Below are 15,624 nucleotides of genomic sequence, written 5' to 3' on the forward strand. Positions count from 1 at the left end.
TCATATTGATATTATTGTAACATTGCACATTAATACAAATTTAAAAATTTATAATTAGAACTTAAAATTAGAAATTAATTTTTTATTAATAGTTTTAATTGTAATTATTGATTACTATGTCAGGGATAACAATCAAAGATAACATATGGGATAAAAAAACAATTGTTAGGTTATTATGTATTTATTTTTTATGATGAATTATAAATATTATTAATCATTCTAACATAATTAGATTTACAATAAAGAGAAATCATTGCTAAAGGCACATCAAAGTTACATGTTTGTAACACTCAAAAAACGGTTACGTAAAGCTACTTATTAGGATCAACAGATTTGATAAAAACTATTTAGTAAAATTCATTTCACTAAAGACATACCTTCTGTTCCAGAGCAGAACAAATTCGATAGACAATTATCTGAAAAAATTCTTGATACAATTTGTATAGAATATTCAAGCATTTTTATGTTTTATTATTTTTAAAGGCAATCAATAAATAATTATAAACATTTTCTCGTATAGATATACTGTTCTATATTTCTAATTTTTGTATACGTTATTTTATCAACTTTCTTGTGTTTAAGTTATTACATCATTTTTGCTCTGGGACAGATTTTACATTTTTAGTCATAATATAATATATCTATATAGAACGATTCAACAGTTAATTATAGACGAATTCTATTTATATAATATCTCCTTTCGAATTTTTTTTAATAATTGATGAAAGTTATCTATCGTTAAAAATGCGTGCATCAGCACAATTATTAATTAACATCAGCTTATGTGACTGTATAATGAGGAACATATGTTGGTAGAAATGGTTAATCTGCGAGTATAAGTGCACACAAAGTAGTCTTTTTCAATATCATTGTTAAAACGTGATATCGGAATTTATATTCGTAATTCCTTGGTATTATCACTTTCTTGTCTAGAAATTAGCTAACAAATGATATTTAATGGAAACCCTATGTTCACAACTTTAGAGTTGTCAAAAGTTGTTGTCCGGTTTCCATTATTAATGATTTCACGTGATCCGCATGCATAATTTGATTACACATTTCGGTACATCTTTGAAATGCTGCCATGTCATCTCTTGGTAAGATGCGATGTAGACTTTTCATAGGTAATGCATGCGGCAAATGATTCAGGATCTCTGTAAATTCAGAGAAAAAAAATTATTTTATTATTATATATCTCGTTTCACAATTCTTTTTATATTATTTTGTTCAACTCACCTTTCATGATTTGTGTATACAAAAGTTGTAACTCCTGATGCGTCGTTGAAGTAGCAATTTTGTCCTGCGTTAATTCAATAAGATTCTTCCACTCGGTATCCTTTGTATATTTATCCTGAAACATAGTAAAGAAACAGTAAAGTATCTCTTAGTAAAATATAAATATCCGATATCACATACTACTGCATATGTATTAAAAATACCTTTGCATACTGTACTACAGCTTGTGGACAAGTATCCATTAGAATTGTCGTCACTTCTTCTGTATTCTGAATGCATAATGTCTTAAGAGATAAATTTCCATCGATATTTTGTGTTTCAAGAAATTGTTTGACCTCATGTAGACATTCGACCGGTAAAAATTCGCACGACAGTACGGATTGCAGCTTGAATAATTCCTTAGGTATAATCTTCTCGGTTTCGGATGCGTTATTAAAATTCCCTAAATCCTTAAAATCATTCATACTTAAAATTCTTTGGTAATCTTTGGCATATGGTGGCATTTTGTTCAAATAACTCGGCCGATACTTGGCGAACATGAAATATTCCTTGTCATTTTCTCCCTGATCCTCCTTGAGATCGATTTTATACACTCTCGTCTGAGTTAATTTGCCTAAGTACGATCGCACTAATAGTTTAAACGCCTCAACGAGAGCGAAGTCCGAACGTATCTGATTTTTATTCACAGTTGGCGGCCACTCCATGACGAATTTCGAAGTGAAATAATTATGTAGATATTTCTCAAGGAAAACTTGCAAGGTCGCGGCTGCGTTATGCCCGTCTCTTCCAACTCGCGACGGCAAGTACTCTAGGAACACCTGTATGATTTGATGCAGTGACAATGCACCTTCGTCTTCTATTATTTGTATCAGGATATCAGCGAAGGTGGTATTCTTTACGAGCATCAAGATACCAGCGAAGTCTGAGAAAGTAGCAATCATGGGACTCCTCTTTTTCATCGCGGTCATATCGAACAGCAGTTCCCAGCGCTCCATGACAATCTGCTTGATACATCGCACAGAAACTGGTTCTAACGCCTTTTCCGCTTGTTCCTGTTTGTCAGCCTGAATGTATAAAAGCGCCAAGGCGAGTTTGACAGTATCATCGCTTTCGTGCGTCAGCAGAAGATTTATCAGTTTCTCAGTGGCATATTCCCTCAACACAGGACTGCCGAAGATCAATTTTAATAGATCCTCCTTCTCCAGCTTACAGATGATCTCTATGATATTAAATCCTTGGAAAAGCGCGTCCGCTTCGGATCCGCTTTTCATCGTGAGAAGCGCATCCGTCAGGAACGTCAGAAGTCCCGGTGCGTCCTGACTACATTTCCTAGATAATACTTCCGAAGGTTTCAGCCCAGACATCTTGTAGTAAGGAATACACAAATCCCAATCCGATTCAATCTCCGATCGTATATAGTAATCCGCGAGCAACGCGCATGATTGATTGTAGAGATTTTTCAACTTGAGATCATTCTTGTGCGTTGCATCGTCAAATTTCTCGTTATCTGCATTATTGTAGGAAACATCCTTCGCTAAGCGTATCAAAGCATGTGCTTCTCCCAGTAAGTGTCGATAAGTACTCGGACTGGAAGATTTGTGACTCCTCGCTGCATTTAATATATCAAAATACACATTCTCAAATTTAGGTAGATTCAAAGAGTACATGGTCCAAGAACTGTCGGCCTTAGCCAGTAGAATTATATAGCTCCTCGTATGCAACAATTTCTGTATTCCCAGGAATGGCCTTAAACCGATTAGGCTTACCGGTTCGATGACACTAGGACAAATTACTCTAATGCCATCGGTGCTGTTCGACAATTTTGCAATATGGTGAGAAAGACGTAATGTGTAAGACTCAAGACCAGCTTCAGTCAATGCGTGAAGTACCGTGTGCTCCAGCGCTACATGATGAACAGGTGCGGTAAATGGATAAGTGGTTAAACACGTAGCATCGAGAGAACTGCTGCTCGCTGTCGAGAAGTGATACAGGTATCCCTCTTGCGTAGTACAAATGAAGCAACTTACACCTTGCAAGTATCTGTATTTATCAGATCGCAACATAGATTTTTTCACACTAGTAGTGTTACATTCCTTCTTCATGTATAAAGGTTTTAACACCAGGTCTCTGAAACTCTCTAGAATTCCATCCACCTTGGCATTATTATTTCCAGCGTTGATTTTTAAACATATTAAATTTTTTATCATGTAATTTTCAGACCAGCCTATGTCTGGTGAAGTTGTCTTGATGAAAATTCTTGTGTCTGCTGAATTTAGTATAAAAGGACTGACAGCGTGACCTGGACCGGCCCTTTCTAAGCTTATCAATGGCAGATTTACCGTCAACGATTGCGAAGCGGGATCAATAATTCCTTGTGTAATTAGCCTTTGCATCTCTTCTTTTTCGTTGCATATTAGATGTTCCCAGTCTATGTAATTCTTATTATTACTTGCCATTTCTCTGTTGCAATCGCCTCCTTCTGGCTTATACCACGTATTTCCTTTTGTGCTCTTGTGCTTTTTATCCTTAGATTTTACACCCATTATCACTGTTTCGCTGTTTTCAGATGTCGCGTTTTGACAATCTTGATCTATAGATTTGTGCTTTACATTTATTCCCTGCAGCGACGTATCGTCATTTCCAAGGCTATTCTCGACGAGAGATGAATCTGTGGATATGGACGTCTTGTCGACGGAAGAAGAAGTGGAAGTTAAAGAACTAAGTTGGTCAATATCCTCGTACATTGAGTTTGTGAGACGAAAAACGGATAAATTCGTATTATCCATGATTGCTATAAAATCCTCTATGATCTCTATACGCGTAGGTGTAAATGTGAATCCTAATGACCACGGTCTAGGCTCAAAATCTATAAACTTTATCTTTGATACTTGCTGCGTTTCAACCTTGAATTCGTGCAGAATGGCACTGTTTCCCGAGGCTACCAATAAGTTTCCAGTGCACTGGCAGCAAGCGATCATTGTAGGTTGCACGCTCAGGGGTAACTCTATCATCTCTAAACTGTTCAAAGGTCGATTTAAACTCGGTGTGACCCGTCCGGCGATCCTGGCTCGCATCGGTTGACTCTGATCCTTTGCTGTAGCCCAATTTACATAAATCCTTACAAAATTAGAAGTGACTCTATTTGCATGATTATTGCTCGCGGTGTCTCTGAGATATTTTGATTCCAGCGTCACGACGTAGTTTCCCTTGGTGCAGTGTACCATTTGATTGATCATGTCCACCGTGGGGAAAACAGTGCGCAGCTTGACGTCCGAATTCATCAGCTCCCATACTTCGACGCAGTGTGTGGGCAACGCCAGCAGAAGCATCTCCTGTCCCTGGCTGATGGCCGTGCACGTCGCCGTGGACTCCTCGATCTGGACAACATTCTGCCCCAGGAAATTGTGCACCGTTATCACGCGTACCATCTCTGCACTCCGTTCTTCTTATGTCGTCTATCTAGATGTTAAAATAGTATATTCTTAATGTAAATTAAGATTCAAATTAAGACATGGGTACTGGAGTATGCCAGGTACTATTCATCTCTTTTTACATACCTAATTTACCGAGAATTCAACAATTTTAAGAATTGTGATGGCGCGATAACATTATTATAGCTACACTTCTGCCGTCGTTGGAGGTATCGCTTTCCCTTTGACAACTGATGTATGAGCGTCTTAACTGAGCATTCGAATCGATGTTTGCTTGGTGTACGCCAATGGAACGCGACTCAGCGCACGGAGTCGCGGTTTGTGGAGGAGTATCTTGTTATGGAGTAGCAGGCCGGCGAAGCCGCGGATGCGTTTACTGGCATTCCGTCGAATATGCGTCAAGCTTACGAAAATTGCGACGCACATACGGCGGAGGACTCACAAAAAGAGGACAGACGTGGCGAAGTTCGTCAACAAGCGCGATCGCACGGTGCATTCTCCGCGGCCGGCGTCATACTCGAGATGCGTTTCCCTCGACGAGAGTGATTATCTAACGCACGATGGGAGAAAGAGAGAAGGAAAAGAGTCGGCCTGTTTGACATTGCCCGGCATGTCGCGCTTGCGCGCGAAGAGCTTGATGGCGCGATGCATTGCGATGCGTGCATCCTTGTGCATTCCCTGCATGCGTCATGCTTTCATTCTACACTTAGAAAGAAACAGATGTATAGAATTAGACATTAGAGCGAAAGAAAGAAGAGGTGAAAAGTACAAACTGCAAGAGATGTACTATGACGGAGGCAAGCTCGGTCGACATGACGACCGCCCTTTTGATAAACGCGTGACATGCGTGTTACAGGGGTAGTTTTCCGGGTGAATGCACTCGATCAAACGCTCGATACATGATAATGTCGCGAATAGTGTGTAACGTAAAAATTAATAGCGTACTATTTAAACGTCAGAATTAAGGACGAAATGAAGAAAGTACTATAGACTTGCTCAGAGCTATAGGACGGATATTTATAACGCGATTTATGTATTCAAGATTGTCTTAAGTCTGATTTGTCTCAAGTGTGGTTTTAAGAATCCATTCAGCCAATGAAATGGCGATATTTCGAGATCATAGAAACACAAGATAATATTTATCACTCAATCAGTAGGCAGCAGTATTATCGGTTTTAAAGATTATTTTGTGTGTTTTTAGATAATTACATCTTGAGATTTCATCTGATCAATGAAATGATCATATAATGTCTTAAAATCATACTTAAGATGACATTGAATATACACATGCTTAATTTATACTGAAATGCTAAATTTTGTTGAATAAATTTTAATTTAGTTAAATATGAATAAACTTTGTTAGTCAAGCTTTTTTTTAATTTTTAAGGTTGACAATGACAAATCTGCAGCAAAAATTTTAATATTAAAAGTAATTGGATTGATTCAATATAGCGGACCAAAAATGTTAAATGTTATATAAATTTTGTAATTTACATATTTATAATTAAATATTTTACTTAAGTATGTACACATTTAAATACGTCTTCATATACAGGTAATTACTGAAACAATGCGTTTTTTTGTTTTTCTAATTTTTTATCTTATTGGAGAGGAAACTAAAGGTGCATTTTCAAATACTCATATCACATTTTAGCATGATTTCGACTAAATACCGATTAAACATCGTTTAATGTACGATTTACTTTTCAAAATGTCACAAGAAGAACAACGTAAATATAAAATATCTCAAGCAGACTACAAAGAGAAAGAAAAAAAAATGTTATCACAAGAAGAGTAAAATTAAAAACTGAATTCTACGCCAATGTTCTGTTTCTTACAGTGATCATGTGACTAGAGATAATGTATGTTTTTTAATATATATATATAGGCTTTTGACAGTTACTGTGATAATCACTCCGATAATCGGTGCTACCGGAAAGTTTAAGCATACGTAATGCACTTTAGCTTTTTGCATTATTCTACCTTTATCGTTTAATACAAGGAGCGACGTAGTAGCTCTGTAACTAATTGTAAGAAAATATTGAAATGCAAGCATATACATAGTGTTCCAAAATTCTCGAATTAAAATGCTTTAGCCAAAGTTTTGGAAAAAATTAAATAAACTAGTTTGTAAATTATTATTTCAAAGAGTATAGTTTTTGAGATATAAGAGTTTAAAGTCATGGCCAATCACAACGTATGTTTAGACAGTCTTGTGTCAATGAGTCGCACATGCGATAGTATTTAGTGATCGCATGATAGGTGATCTTCTAAAACGTATTCTGTAGATTATAGGTTCCATTTCACATATGGTGCACATGATGCATCATTTATCCTTGTTTAATCTTTTTAGTGAACAACAAAAATAAGAGGTGCGTCATACGCATTGGCGTGAGTCGAAAAGTCTCTGATTGATTAATTTTAAGCCCTCAAAAACTACTGCTTGAAATAAAAATTTAGAAATAATCGTTTTTTTATTTTTTGAGAATTTTTTTGCTATAGTATTTTGAATCTTTAATTTCGGAGCACTCTGTACATACACGTATAATCAGAGATAAGACTCTTTGGTGTAACGACAGTGGGTAGATAATGTTCATACATAATTTATTATTAATATTTATAAATATTTATATATATTAATATTTATAATTACTAATTAACTAATTTATAAACATGAAAATGCGAAACACGCTGCGACATTGCGTTTGCATGAGTTTCTATGTGAAATATAATTTGATTGGTTCTCCAGAACGATTACATTGCTGCTGTGCTGCTTGCTGTGCTGAAGTGGTTTTCGCAATATCTCCGGTATCTGTACACACCTCCTTACACAGCTTACGATAAAAAGCAGATTTGATGCTTGAATTGCATCAGTTCCAATAAGTTTCAGCTAGTGTGCTTAGTTTGAGCGAAATTATTATCAACGCATTATTATGGCATTACCACCGACATTAAAGACCTTATTTAAGTATGTATAAAGAAATTTAAAACGCAGTATTTTATATTTAGTTAATTACATGTTGTCAAAAGTATTAACAGTATTTTATGCTTTTAGTATTTAAAATAAGTAATTACCTCAATATTATATTTTTTTTTAATGCATATTTTTTACTTGTTATTTTTATCCATCTTTATTTCTTTTTGCTCTTTTATAGATATATAGACGAACATAAACAGGATTACATAGATAACTTGAAAGAGGCAGTTGCTATTAAGTCTGTATCAGCATGGCCAGATCACAGAGACGAGGTGATCAAAATGATGAAATGGGCAGAAGTGAGACTAAAGAATCTTGGTGCAACTACAGAATTGGCTGATGTAGGCAAACAGGATCTTCCCGATGGTAGTAAAATTCCACTGCCTCCTGTGTTACTTGGAAATCTTGGTTCAGACCCAGCAAAGAAAACGGTGCTTTTATATGGACATTTGGATGTACAGCCTGCATTAATGAAGGATGGATGGGACACCGAGCCTTTTGTCCTTACTGAAAAAGATGGAAAACTTTTTGGCCGAGGCAGTACAGATGACAAAGGGCCAGTTCTTTGTTGGATACACGCATTGCAAGCTTACAAAGCAATGGGGATCGATATCCCTGTTAATCTTAAGGTATTTTATAACAAGATAAAGGACGCTTCACTCATTAATTATTATTAACTTAAAAGTTTTGTATTTATTTTAACAATCTGAAATCTTTGCACAGTTTGTCTTCGAAGGAATGGAAGAAAGTGGCAGTGAAGGCTTGGATGAACTTCTTTGGGCAAGGAAAGACAGCTTTCTAAAAGGCGTAGACTATGTTTGCATATCAGACAATTATTGGCTGGGCACCACAAAACCATGTATTACTTATGGTCTACGAGGTATCGCCTATTTTCTAATAGAAGTTGCTTGCGCTGCTAAGGATTTGCATAGTGGTACCTTTGGTGGATGTGTACATGAAGGCATGGCAGATCTGATTTACTTAATGAATACGCTGGTCGACGTTAACGGTCGTATTCTGATAGATGGCATTTATGACAATGTAGCAGAATTAACAGAAGCTGAAATAGCTACATACAAGGATATAGAATTTGATGTGGATGAATTTAGAGTATCAGTTGGAACTGCAAAACTAGCGCATAAGGAAGACAAAGTATGCGCAAATATTTTTTTTCTTTTTTATAAATTTTGAAATATGCATTAAATATACATCTTAATTTATGTTTATCAATTCTTTCAGATTAAACTGTTGATGCATCGTTGGAGGCAACCCAGCTTGTCTATTCATGGAATAGAAGGTGCTTTCAGTGAGTCAGGAGCAAAGACAGTGATTCCGAGTAAAGTTATTGGTAAATTTTCGATTAGACTAGTGCCTGACATGAATCCAGACGAGACAACTAAGAAGGTTATTGCGTATATAAATAAGAAATGGCAGGAGAGAGGTAGCCCAAATATCATGAAAGTGTCGATGTTCCATGGTGGCAAGCCATGGTCCGAGAATCCCGACCATCCGAATTACATAGCTGGTCGGAAAGCTACTCAACACGTTTACAATGTAGAGCCTGATCTCTCTCGCGAAGGCGGATCGATACCAGTTACGCTGACTTTCCAGGAAGTTACTGGTAAAAATGTATTGCTTTTACCAGTTGGTCAGGGTGACGATGGTGCACATTCTCAGAATGAAAAGTTAAATGTACATAACTACATCCAAGGGGTAAGCATAACTACTGAAATTAGCAATTGTCCAAAAATATTCCAACTTTTTTCATTGTAATCAATATGTTAAACAATTTATTTTTTCATTATTTCCAGACGAAACTACTTGGAGCTTATCTTTATGAAGTAGCTCATGTGTAGTACTTCGCTGTTGGCATTTCTTATCTTGGGATTAAGGTGTTTGGTATTGTTAATCAACTTTGAAGCATTGAACAAATTTGGTATAATCGGATTTTGACGTATTTTTTATTATAGAAAAATTGTATGGAAACATTTTACAAGATTTATGTACATGTCTAAAAATAATATAGAATATAAAATATGTTCTTATTTCTAAAATACATGCAAGTTTTTAAAAATCTCGATCTTTAATACCCAAGCGGGTTGTCCTTTATGTGCGTTAGCAGGTAAACTTATTTCCAGCTTATTATCAGATTGTTTCCACTAAAATGAATGTATAGAATGTTATTTTACCGTTATTTTTATAATATATTGTGAAAGCAATAACACACTTACAGAAATTACTGACGAATAACCAAGTAGATGTATCTGAGAATCCTTCGAAAGTTTAAGCGAGCCTAATAACAAGATATTATCATCTGGCCATTCTAGAATTAAGGCATACAACTGTTTTTCGTTTTTACTTAATGTGTACCAGACACTTTCTGTTAAGGTATCATTTTGTACTGTCCAAGGTTTAGTATCGTAAATAGCTTCGCCATTAACTGCTAGCCAAGCGCCTAAAATAACAAATTTATAAGTTATATCATTAAAAAAATCGATATCTAAATCTTTAATTACTAATGAAAAATATGATAAGATATAAAGAAGATGTTTACCCATTCCACGCAATCTCTCTTCATATATTGGAGTAATAATGCCATCTTTTGTTGGTCCAACGTTCATTAGTAAATTTCCACCGCAACTAACAGTAATTACCAATTCTTTCACTAATCCTGCTAATGTGTAGTACTCTGATAAAACAGCGTTTCTGCGATATCCCCAGGATTTTTTATCAATAGTCATACAGTTTTCCCACTTATGTGGAAGAAGTACACCTAGTAGACAAAATCTTATTTATAAATCTACCTATGTATATTGCAGATCTTCATTTAATAATGTTATAGTTTAAATTGATATATTATAGATTCACATAACTTACCAGGATTAAAGCGATCAGTACATGTAAAGTAACCACCATGATGGCATGACATATTAATGCCCCATCTATCATTCACCACCACTGTATCTTTTACAGGGCTTTCATTGTATAACCAGGCTAAAAATTCTTTTGATTTCCAATAAGAATCTGTCGCTTCCCAATCTCCATCCGACCAAACTACTTCTGGCTTGTATGTTTCTACCAGTTCTTGTAATTCTGGTATTATTTTATGAGTCACAAATCTATTTGTTGTGAAATTGTTTTTTTTATCTGTCACATAAAGAGGATTATACCATTCGTACAGGGAATGATATAAGCCAAACTTGATGTCTGTTTTGTTACGAATCGCTTGTGCTAGTTCACCTGTTTCATAAAAGAAAAAATACATATAAGCATCTTTAAACTTAATATAAAATCTTATTGTTTAGATATGTATTTTTATTACCAACGAGATCTTTTTGAGGTCCCACATCCATAGAATTCCAACTGAATGAATACTTTGACGGCCACAACGTATATCCTTCATGATGCTTGCTTGTCAATACGATATATTTTGCACCTGACGCTTTAAATAATTCGGCCCATTCGGCAGCATTGAAGAATTCGGCGGTGAAGTCACGTCCAAAGTCTTGATAGGTAAAGTTTGGAGGATATCTTTGTTTCATGAAGTCGAAATATTTCGTAGATTTAGTAATATTTTCGTCTGCAATGTCATGTAACTTTGCATAAATATTATATCTATTCATGTGGCATGTTTATGAATATAAAAAAGTACATAATGACACTTCACCTTTCCAATTATTCCAAAACCATTCAGAGCCAAAGCTGGGCACGCTGAATACACCCCAATGAATAAAGATTCCAAACTTTGCCTCATCATACCAGGCTGGTAGTGGTCGACTGTCTAAACTAGACCAAGTTGGATCATACTTTGGTGCTTTTGTTAAAATTGACATAAACTTCTCTTCTTCATCTGTTCTCACTATTACATTATAATGTGCGTGCACTGACACGCAAAAGATCAACACTGCACACAAAATATGTACAAGCAACATCATTCTGATCCAGCGAGACTTGACGTAATGGAAGCAGTAGACGTCAAACGAGTCTTTTATTCCTATCCATTGTATAAATTTCAGCGAAGATTTTATTTTTGTATGCTTGTTTTGTATCGTATTTCAAGATTAGATTAGATGGTCTCACCGCGTATTTTTTAATCGATGCTAGTAACTTGTATGTAAATTTATAAGCAGACACTCTTTACAAAACACTATAATTTCCCAAAAAACTTAAACGATATTTTTTATTACATTTAGTCACCTTAAAATATATATTAATGCAAATTAGTTTGTAATAATTGAATCACATTCATAATTGTAATAGAAAAGTCAAATATATATTTTAAAAACAATTACTGTAATCAATAAGATTGTCATAACCATACAATTACTACTGTATTAACAATTTCCATTTATAATCATTTGATCAGTATAAATGTTATCTATGCATCAGTTATATTTTTGATAATTAATCATAATCATGTTTGCGTTTTAATCATGTTTACAGTACAATTAAAGTATCATCCGAGATATAATTTAGAAGAGAAGTGGACAGAGAAGGAAGGAGGGAAGGGATGTAGATAAGAAATTGCTCGTGGAAAAAATATGCTACGATTGTACAGAATTTTCTCCTTTTGACATGAATATCTATATAGCAATACGGTATTGTGTTAAGTTTACAAAATGATTGCTATGTGCTAACGGCCAGTTAATGCTGGTTAATGCAGCCATATACATTTAATACATTTCACTAGCAATCGTATCGTACGATTATTTTACGAGCATTATCGCAATTCGAGAGCGAGATCGATTTTGTCTCTCATGAAAACAAGATCGCATGAACTTAAATTAAGAGGAAAAAAAGGGAGAAAAAAGAGATTCGCTGTGATAAATTTATATTTGTATTCGTTTATTCGGGATTTAAAGTTTATTTTTGTTATATTTTCATGCGTTCTACGAATTTAACTATGTGCATAATACTGCATTTCTACACTATTTTTTATTAGAAAAAAATGTCATATTAAAAAATTATTTTTTTACTATGAAATTTTTCTCTAATAAAAAATAGCGTAGAATACATTGAAATGCAGTATTATACACATGTCATAACTTATGTTTTAAATCTCTTTTAGTATATTTTTGAACTTTTCTTGTTTAAAAATGAATACATTCTTAGTACACATTTACACTAAATATGTATATATTGCTAGAAATCTATATTTATATATAAAATAGTATCTTATCAATTTTCTTTAATCAATATCCCTTTCAATTTTTTTTACCCATTTTTAATACCCAAGCTGGTTGACCTTTGTGTGCATTAGCAGGTAAACTTATTTCCAGCACATTATCAGATTGTTTCCACTAAAATATACAAATTTATTTTTTACTATTTTCATAACATATCTAGGTAAAAGTAGCAGCACACTCACAGGAATTTCTGATGAATAACCAAGTAGATGTATCTGAGAATTCTTCAAAAGTTTAGGCGAGCCTAACAACAATGTATTATCGTCTGGCCATTCTAGAATTGAGGCATATAGTTGTTTTTGATTATTACTTAATGTATACCAGACATTTTCTGTTAAAGTATCGTTTTGTACTGTCCATGGTTTAGTATTGTAAATAGCTTCGCCGTTAACTGCTAGCCAAGCACCTAAAATAACAAGTTTATAAGTTATATCATTCAAAAAATCGATATTTAAATCAATCTTTAATTACTAATGAAAAATATGATAAGATATAAAAGAGATGTTTACCCATTCCACGCAATCTCTCTTCATAAATTGGTGTAATGATGCCATCTTTTGTTGGTCCAATATTCATTAGTAAATTTCCACCACAGCTTACAGTAATTACTAACTCTTTCACTAATCCCGCCAATGTATAGTAATCTGATAAAACGGCGTTTCGACGATATCCCCAGGATTTTTTGTCTATAGTCATACAGTTTTCCCACTTGTGTGGGAGAAGTACACCTAGAAAGTAAATTCTTGTTAATATAACAGTTCGGCCTGCTATTGTTTAAATAATATCTAAAGTATATCTTAATATTCATACTTTGATACAATTAATATTCATACTTTGATTACAATCATAATATAAGCATAAATTAAAAATAATTACCAGGATTAAAACGATCATTACACGTGAAAAAACCACCATGATGACATGATATATTAATGCCCCATCTATCATTCACCACCACTACGTCTTTCACAGGACTTTCGTTGTAGAGCCAGGCTAAAAATTCCTTTGATTTCCAATAAGTATCCGTTGCTTCTCCATCTCCGTCCGACCAAACTATATCTGGTTTGTATGTTTCTATCAACTCGCGTAATTCCGGCATTGCCTTTTGAAGCACAAACCTATCTGTTTTAAAATTGTTCTCTTTGTCTGATACATAGAGAGGATTATACCATTCAAACAGGGAATGATACAAGCCAAACTTTATATCTGTTTTGTTTCGAATAGCTTTTTCCAGCTCACCTATTTGATGAAAAAAAAAAAACTTTTAGAAATCTATTATACTTAATGCAAAATTTTAATGTGTTAAATATACATGTATCATTATTACCGACAAGATTCTTTTGAGGTCCCACATCCATAGAATTCCAACTGAATGAAAATGTTGATGGCCACAATGTATATCCCTCATGATGCTTGCTTGTTAATACAATATACTTTGCACCTGATGCTTGGAATAACTCTGCCCAGTCCGTGGCATTAAAGAATTCAGCAGTGAAGTCTCGTGCAAAGTCTTGATAAGTGAAATTTGGAGGATATCTTTGTTTCATAAAATCGCGAAATTTTGTGCTTATAATTTCGTCTATAACATCATTATAAAATTATATATCATATGTTAAACTGTATAACATTTTTTAAATATAAAAGCATTATATATCTTACTTTTCCAATGATTCCAAAACCATTCAGAGCCAAAGCTGGGCACGCTGAATACACCCCAATGAATAAAGATTCCAAACTTTGCCTCATCGTACCAGGATGGAAGTGGTCGGCTGTCTAGGCTAGGCCAAGTTGGAACATATTTTGGTTCTTTGGTTGAAAATGGCACAAAGTTATCCTCATCTTTTTGCACATTATTATATGCCTCTATCGACACACAGAGTATCAGTATGATGCACAAGCTATGTACTAACAACATTGTTCTGCTGTAGAAAACTTTGTAATGAAAACGATGGTTGTTTTGGACGAGTCTTTTATTCCTGTCAACTGCATTGAATCTCAGCGAAGATTTTATTTCTGTATGTTGTTTTGTATTATACTTTGAGATTAGATTAGATTGATACTGAATACTTTTTTAAACAAAGATCACAATTATTGATCAATACTGCTATAATTCATGCAAACAATTTAAGATTTTTATAGAATGCTAAAACTATATGTGACAGCACAGATCCTATACATAAAGTTTATTATTATATTTAATATAAATTAAATAATATACGAGTTATTCTTTTCTAAACCTTTAATAATTGGATGACACTCTAATCAGAACTTTGCAATTGCATTAAAAATCTTCAAAACTTAGAGAAATATGTACAATATTTAAATAATGTATAACACATTTAAAAAATTGATAAGTGTTGGTTTTTTTATTAATATGTAATAAACTTTATTGATACGTAATTACAAATGCTGGATTAACAATTTCGTGTTTACATTAATTCATCAGTGTAAATGTTATCTCCTCACTGGGGCTACATTATCTTTGACCAATAATATGTTCATTTCGATCATGTGTATCTTCATCCCACCATTGTGTTTATAGATGCAGTATAATTAAAGTATCATCCGAGATGCAATCTATAAAGTAAATGTAGATAAGAAGTTCTACCGTTTATACAAAAAGTAATACATTACAACGTGTGTTCCAGAAGTGTTCTTTCTACAAGGATATCTATTTTCTATCGACATTCAACATTTCGCGTTTCAGCTCCACAAAACATTCGCATTCAAATGAATTCAGTCATTCGGTACTGCGCCAGAGAGTCTTGTTTTCTGTCAAGCCTCTCTTTTTGTT

The 15,624-nt window shown here is 34.2% G+C and overlaps 4 protein-coding genes across 9 annotated transcripts; 1 reads left to right on the forward strand and 3 right to left on the reverse strand.

The window, feature by feature from the left end:
* Positions 1-165: 165 nt before the first annotated feature.
* On the reverse strand, positions 166-5,795 carry LOC105196151 (Hermansky-Pudlak syndrome 3 protein homolog). 2 transcript variants are annotated; one of them, XM_039453951.1, is made up of 5 exons: positions 5,441-5,795; positions 4,794-5,367; positions 1,440-4,695; positions 1,237-1,351; positions 166-1,154 (listed from the first exon to the last, which is right to left on the reverse strand). In XM_039453951.1, the coding sequence occupies exons 3-5, from the start codon at positions 4,662-4,664 to the stop codon at positions 973-975; spliced, it is 3,522 nt and encodes a 1,173-aa protein (XP_039309885.1). In that variant the 5' UTR covers positions 4,665-4,695; positions 4,794-5,367; positions 5,441-5,795; the 3' UTR covers positions 166-972. The 2 variants fall into 2 exon arrangements, with proteins under 2 accessions (XP_039309885.1, XP_011160220.2); XM_011161918.3 differs by having other exon boundaries at positions 4,794-5,795.
* Positions 5,796-6,601: 806 nt separating this feature from the next.
* On the forward strand, positions 6,602-9,718 carry LOC105196148 (cytosolic non-specific dipeptidase). 3 transcript variants are annotated; one of them, XM_039453952.1, is made up of 6 exons: positions 6,602-6,618; positions 7,417-7,635; positions 7,823-8,273; positions 8,368-8,796; positions 8,884-9,357; positions 9,456-9,718. In XM_039453952.1, the coding sequence occupies exons 2-6, from the start codon at positions 7,601-7,603 to the stop codon at positions 9,498-9,500; spliced, it is 1,434 nt and encodes a 477-aa protein (XP_039309886.1). In that variant the 5' UTR covers positions 6,602-6,618; positions 7,417-7,600; the 3' UTR covers positions 9,501-9,718. The 3 variants fall into 3 exon arrangements, with proteins under 3 accessions (XP_039309886.1, XP_039309888.1, XP_011160217.1); XM_039453954.1 differs by lacking the exon at positions 6,602-6,618 and adding an exon at positions 6,681-6,697; XM_011161915.3 differs by lacking the exon at positions 6,602-6,618 and adding an exon at positions 6,905-7,039.
* On the reverse strand, positions 9,577-12,325 carry LOC105196149 (alpha-L-fucosidase). Its single transcript, XM_011161917.3, has 6 exons — positions 11,312-12,325; positions 10,967-11,224; positions 10,522-10,884; positions 10,199-10,417; positions 9,876-10,099; positions 9,577-9,803 (listed from the first exon to the last, which is right to left on the reverse strand). The coding sequence occupies exons 1-6, from the start codon at positions 11,577-11,579 to the stop codon at positions 9,693-9,695; spliced, it is 1,443 nt and encodes a 480-aa protein (XP_011160219.1). The 5' UTR covers positions 11,580-12,325; the 3' UTR covers positions 9,577-9,692.
* A 367-nt stretch (positions 12,326-12,692) lies between these two features.
* Positions 12,693-15,621, reverse strand: LOC105196147 (alpha-L-fucosidase). Of its 3 annotated transcripts, none has more exons than XM_011161914.3 (7): positions 15,465-15,621; positions 14,490-14,843; positions 14,158-14,409; positions 13,707-14,069; positions 13,340-13,558; positions 13,013-13,236; positions 12,693-12,944 (listed from the first exon to the last, which is right to left on the reverse strand). In XM_011161914.3, exons 2-7 carry the CDS (start codon positions 14,743-14,745, stop codon positions 12,849-12,851), a joined length of 1,410 nt encoding a protein of 469 aa, XP_011160216.1. In that variant the 5' UTR covers positions 14,746-14,843; positions 15,465-15,621; the 3' UTR covers positions 12,693-12,848. The 3 variants fall into 3 exon arrangements, with proteins under 3 accessions (XP_011160216.1, XP_039309889.1, XP_039309890.1); XM_039453955.1 differs by having other exon boundaries at positions 15,439-15,621; XM_039453956.1 differs by having other exon boundaries at positions 15,460-15,620.
* Positions 15,622-15,624: the final 3 nt, after the last annotated feature.

The sequence above is a fragment of the Solenopsis invicta genome, chromosome 9 (genome assembly GCF_016802725.1).
Source record: "Solenopsis invicta isolate M01_SB chromosome 9, UNIL_Sinv_3.0, whole genome shotgun sequence".
Classification (NCBI taxonomy): domain Eukaryota; kingdom Metazoa; phylum Arthropoda; class Insecta; order Hymenoptera; family Formicidae; genus Solenopsis; species Solenopsis invicta.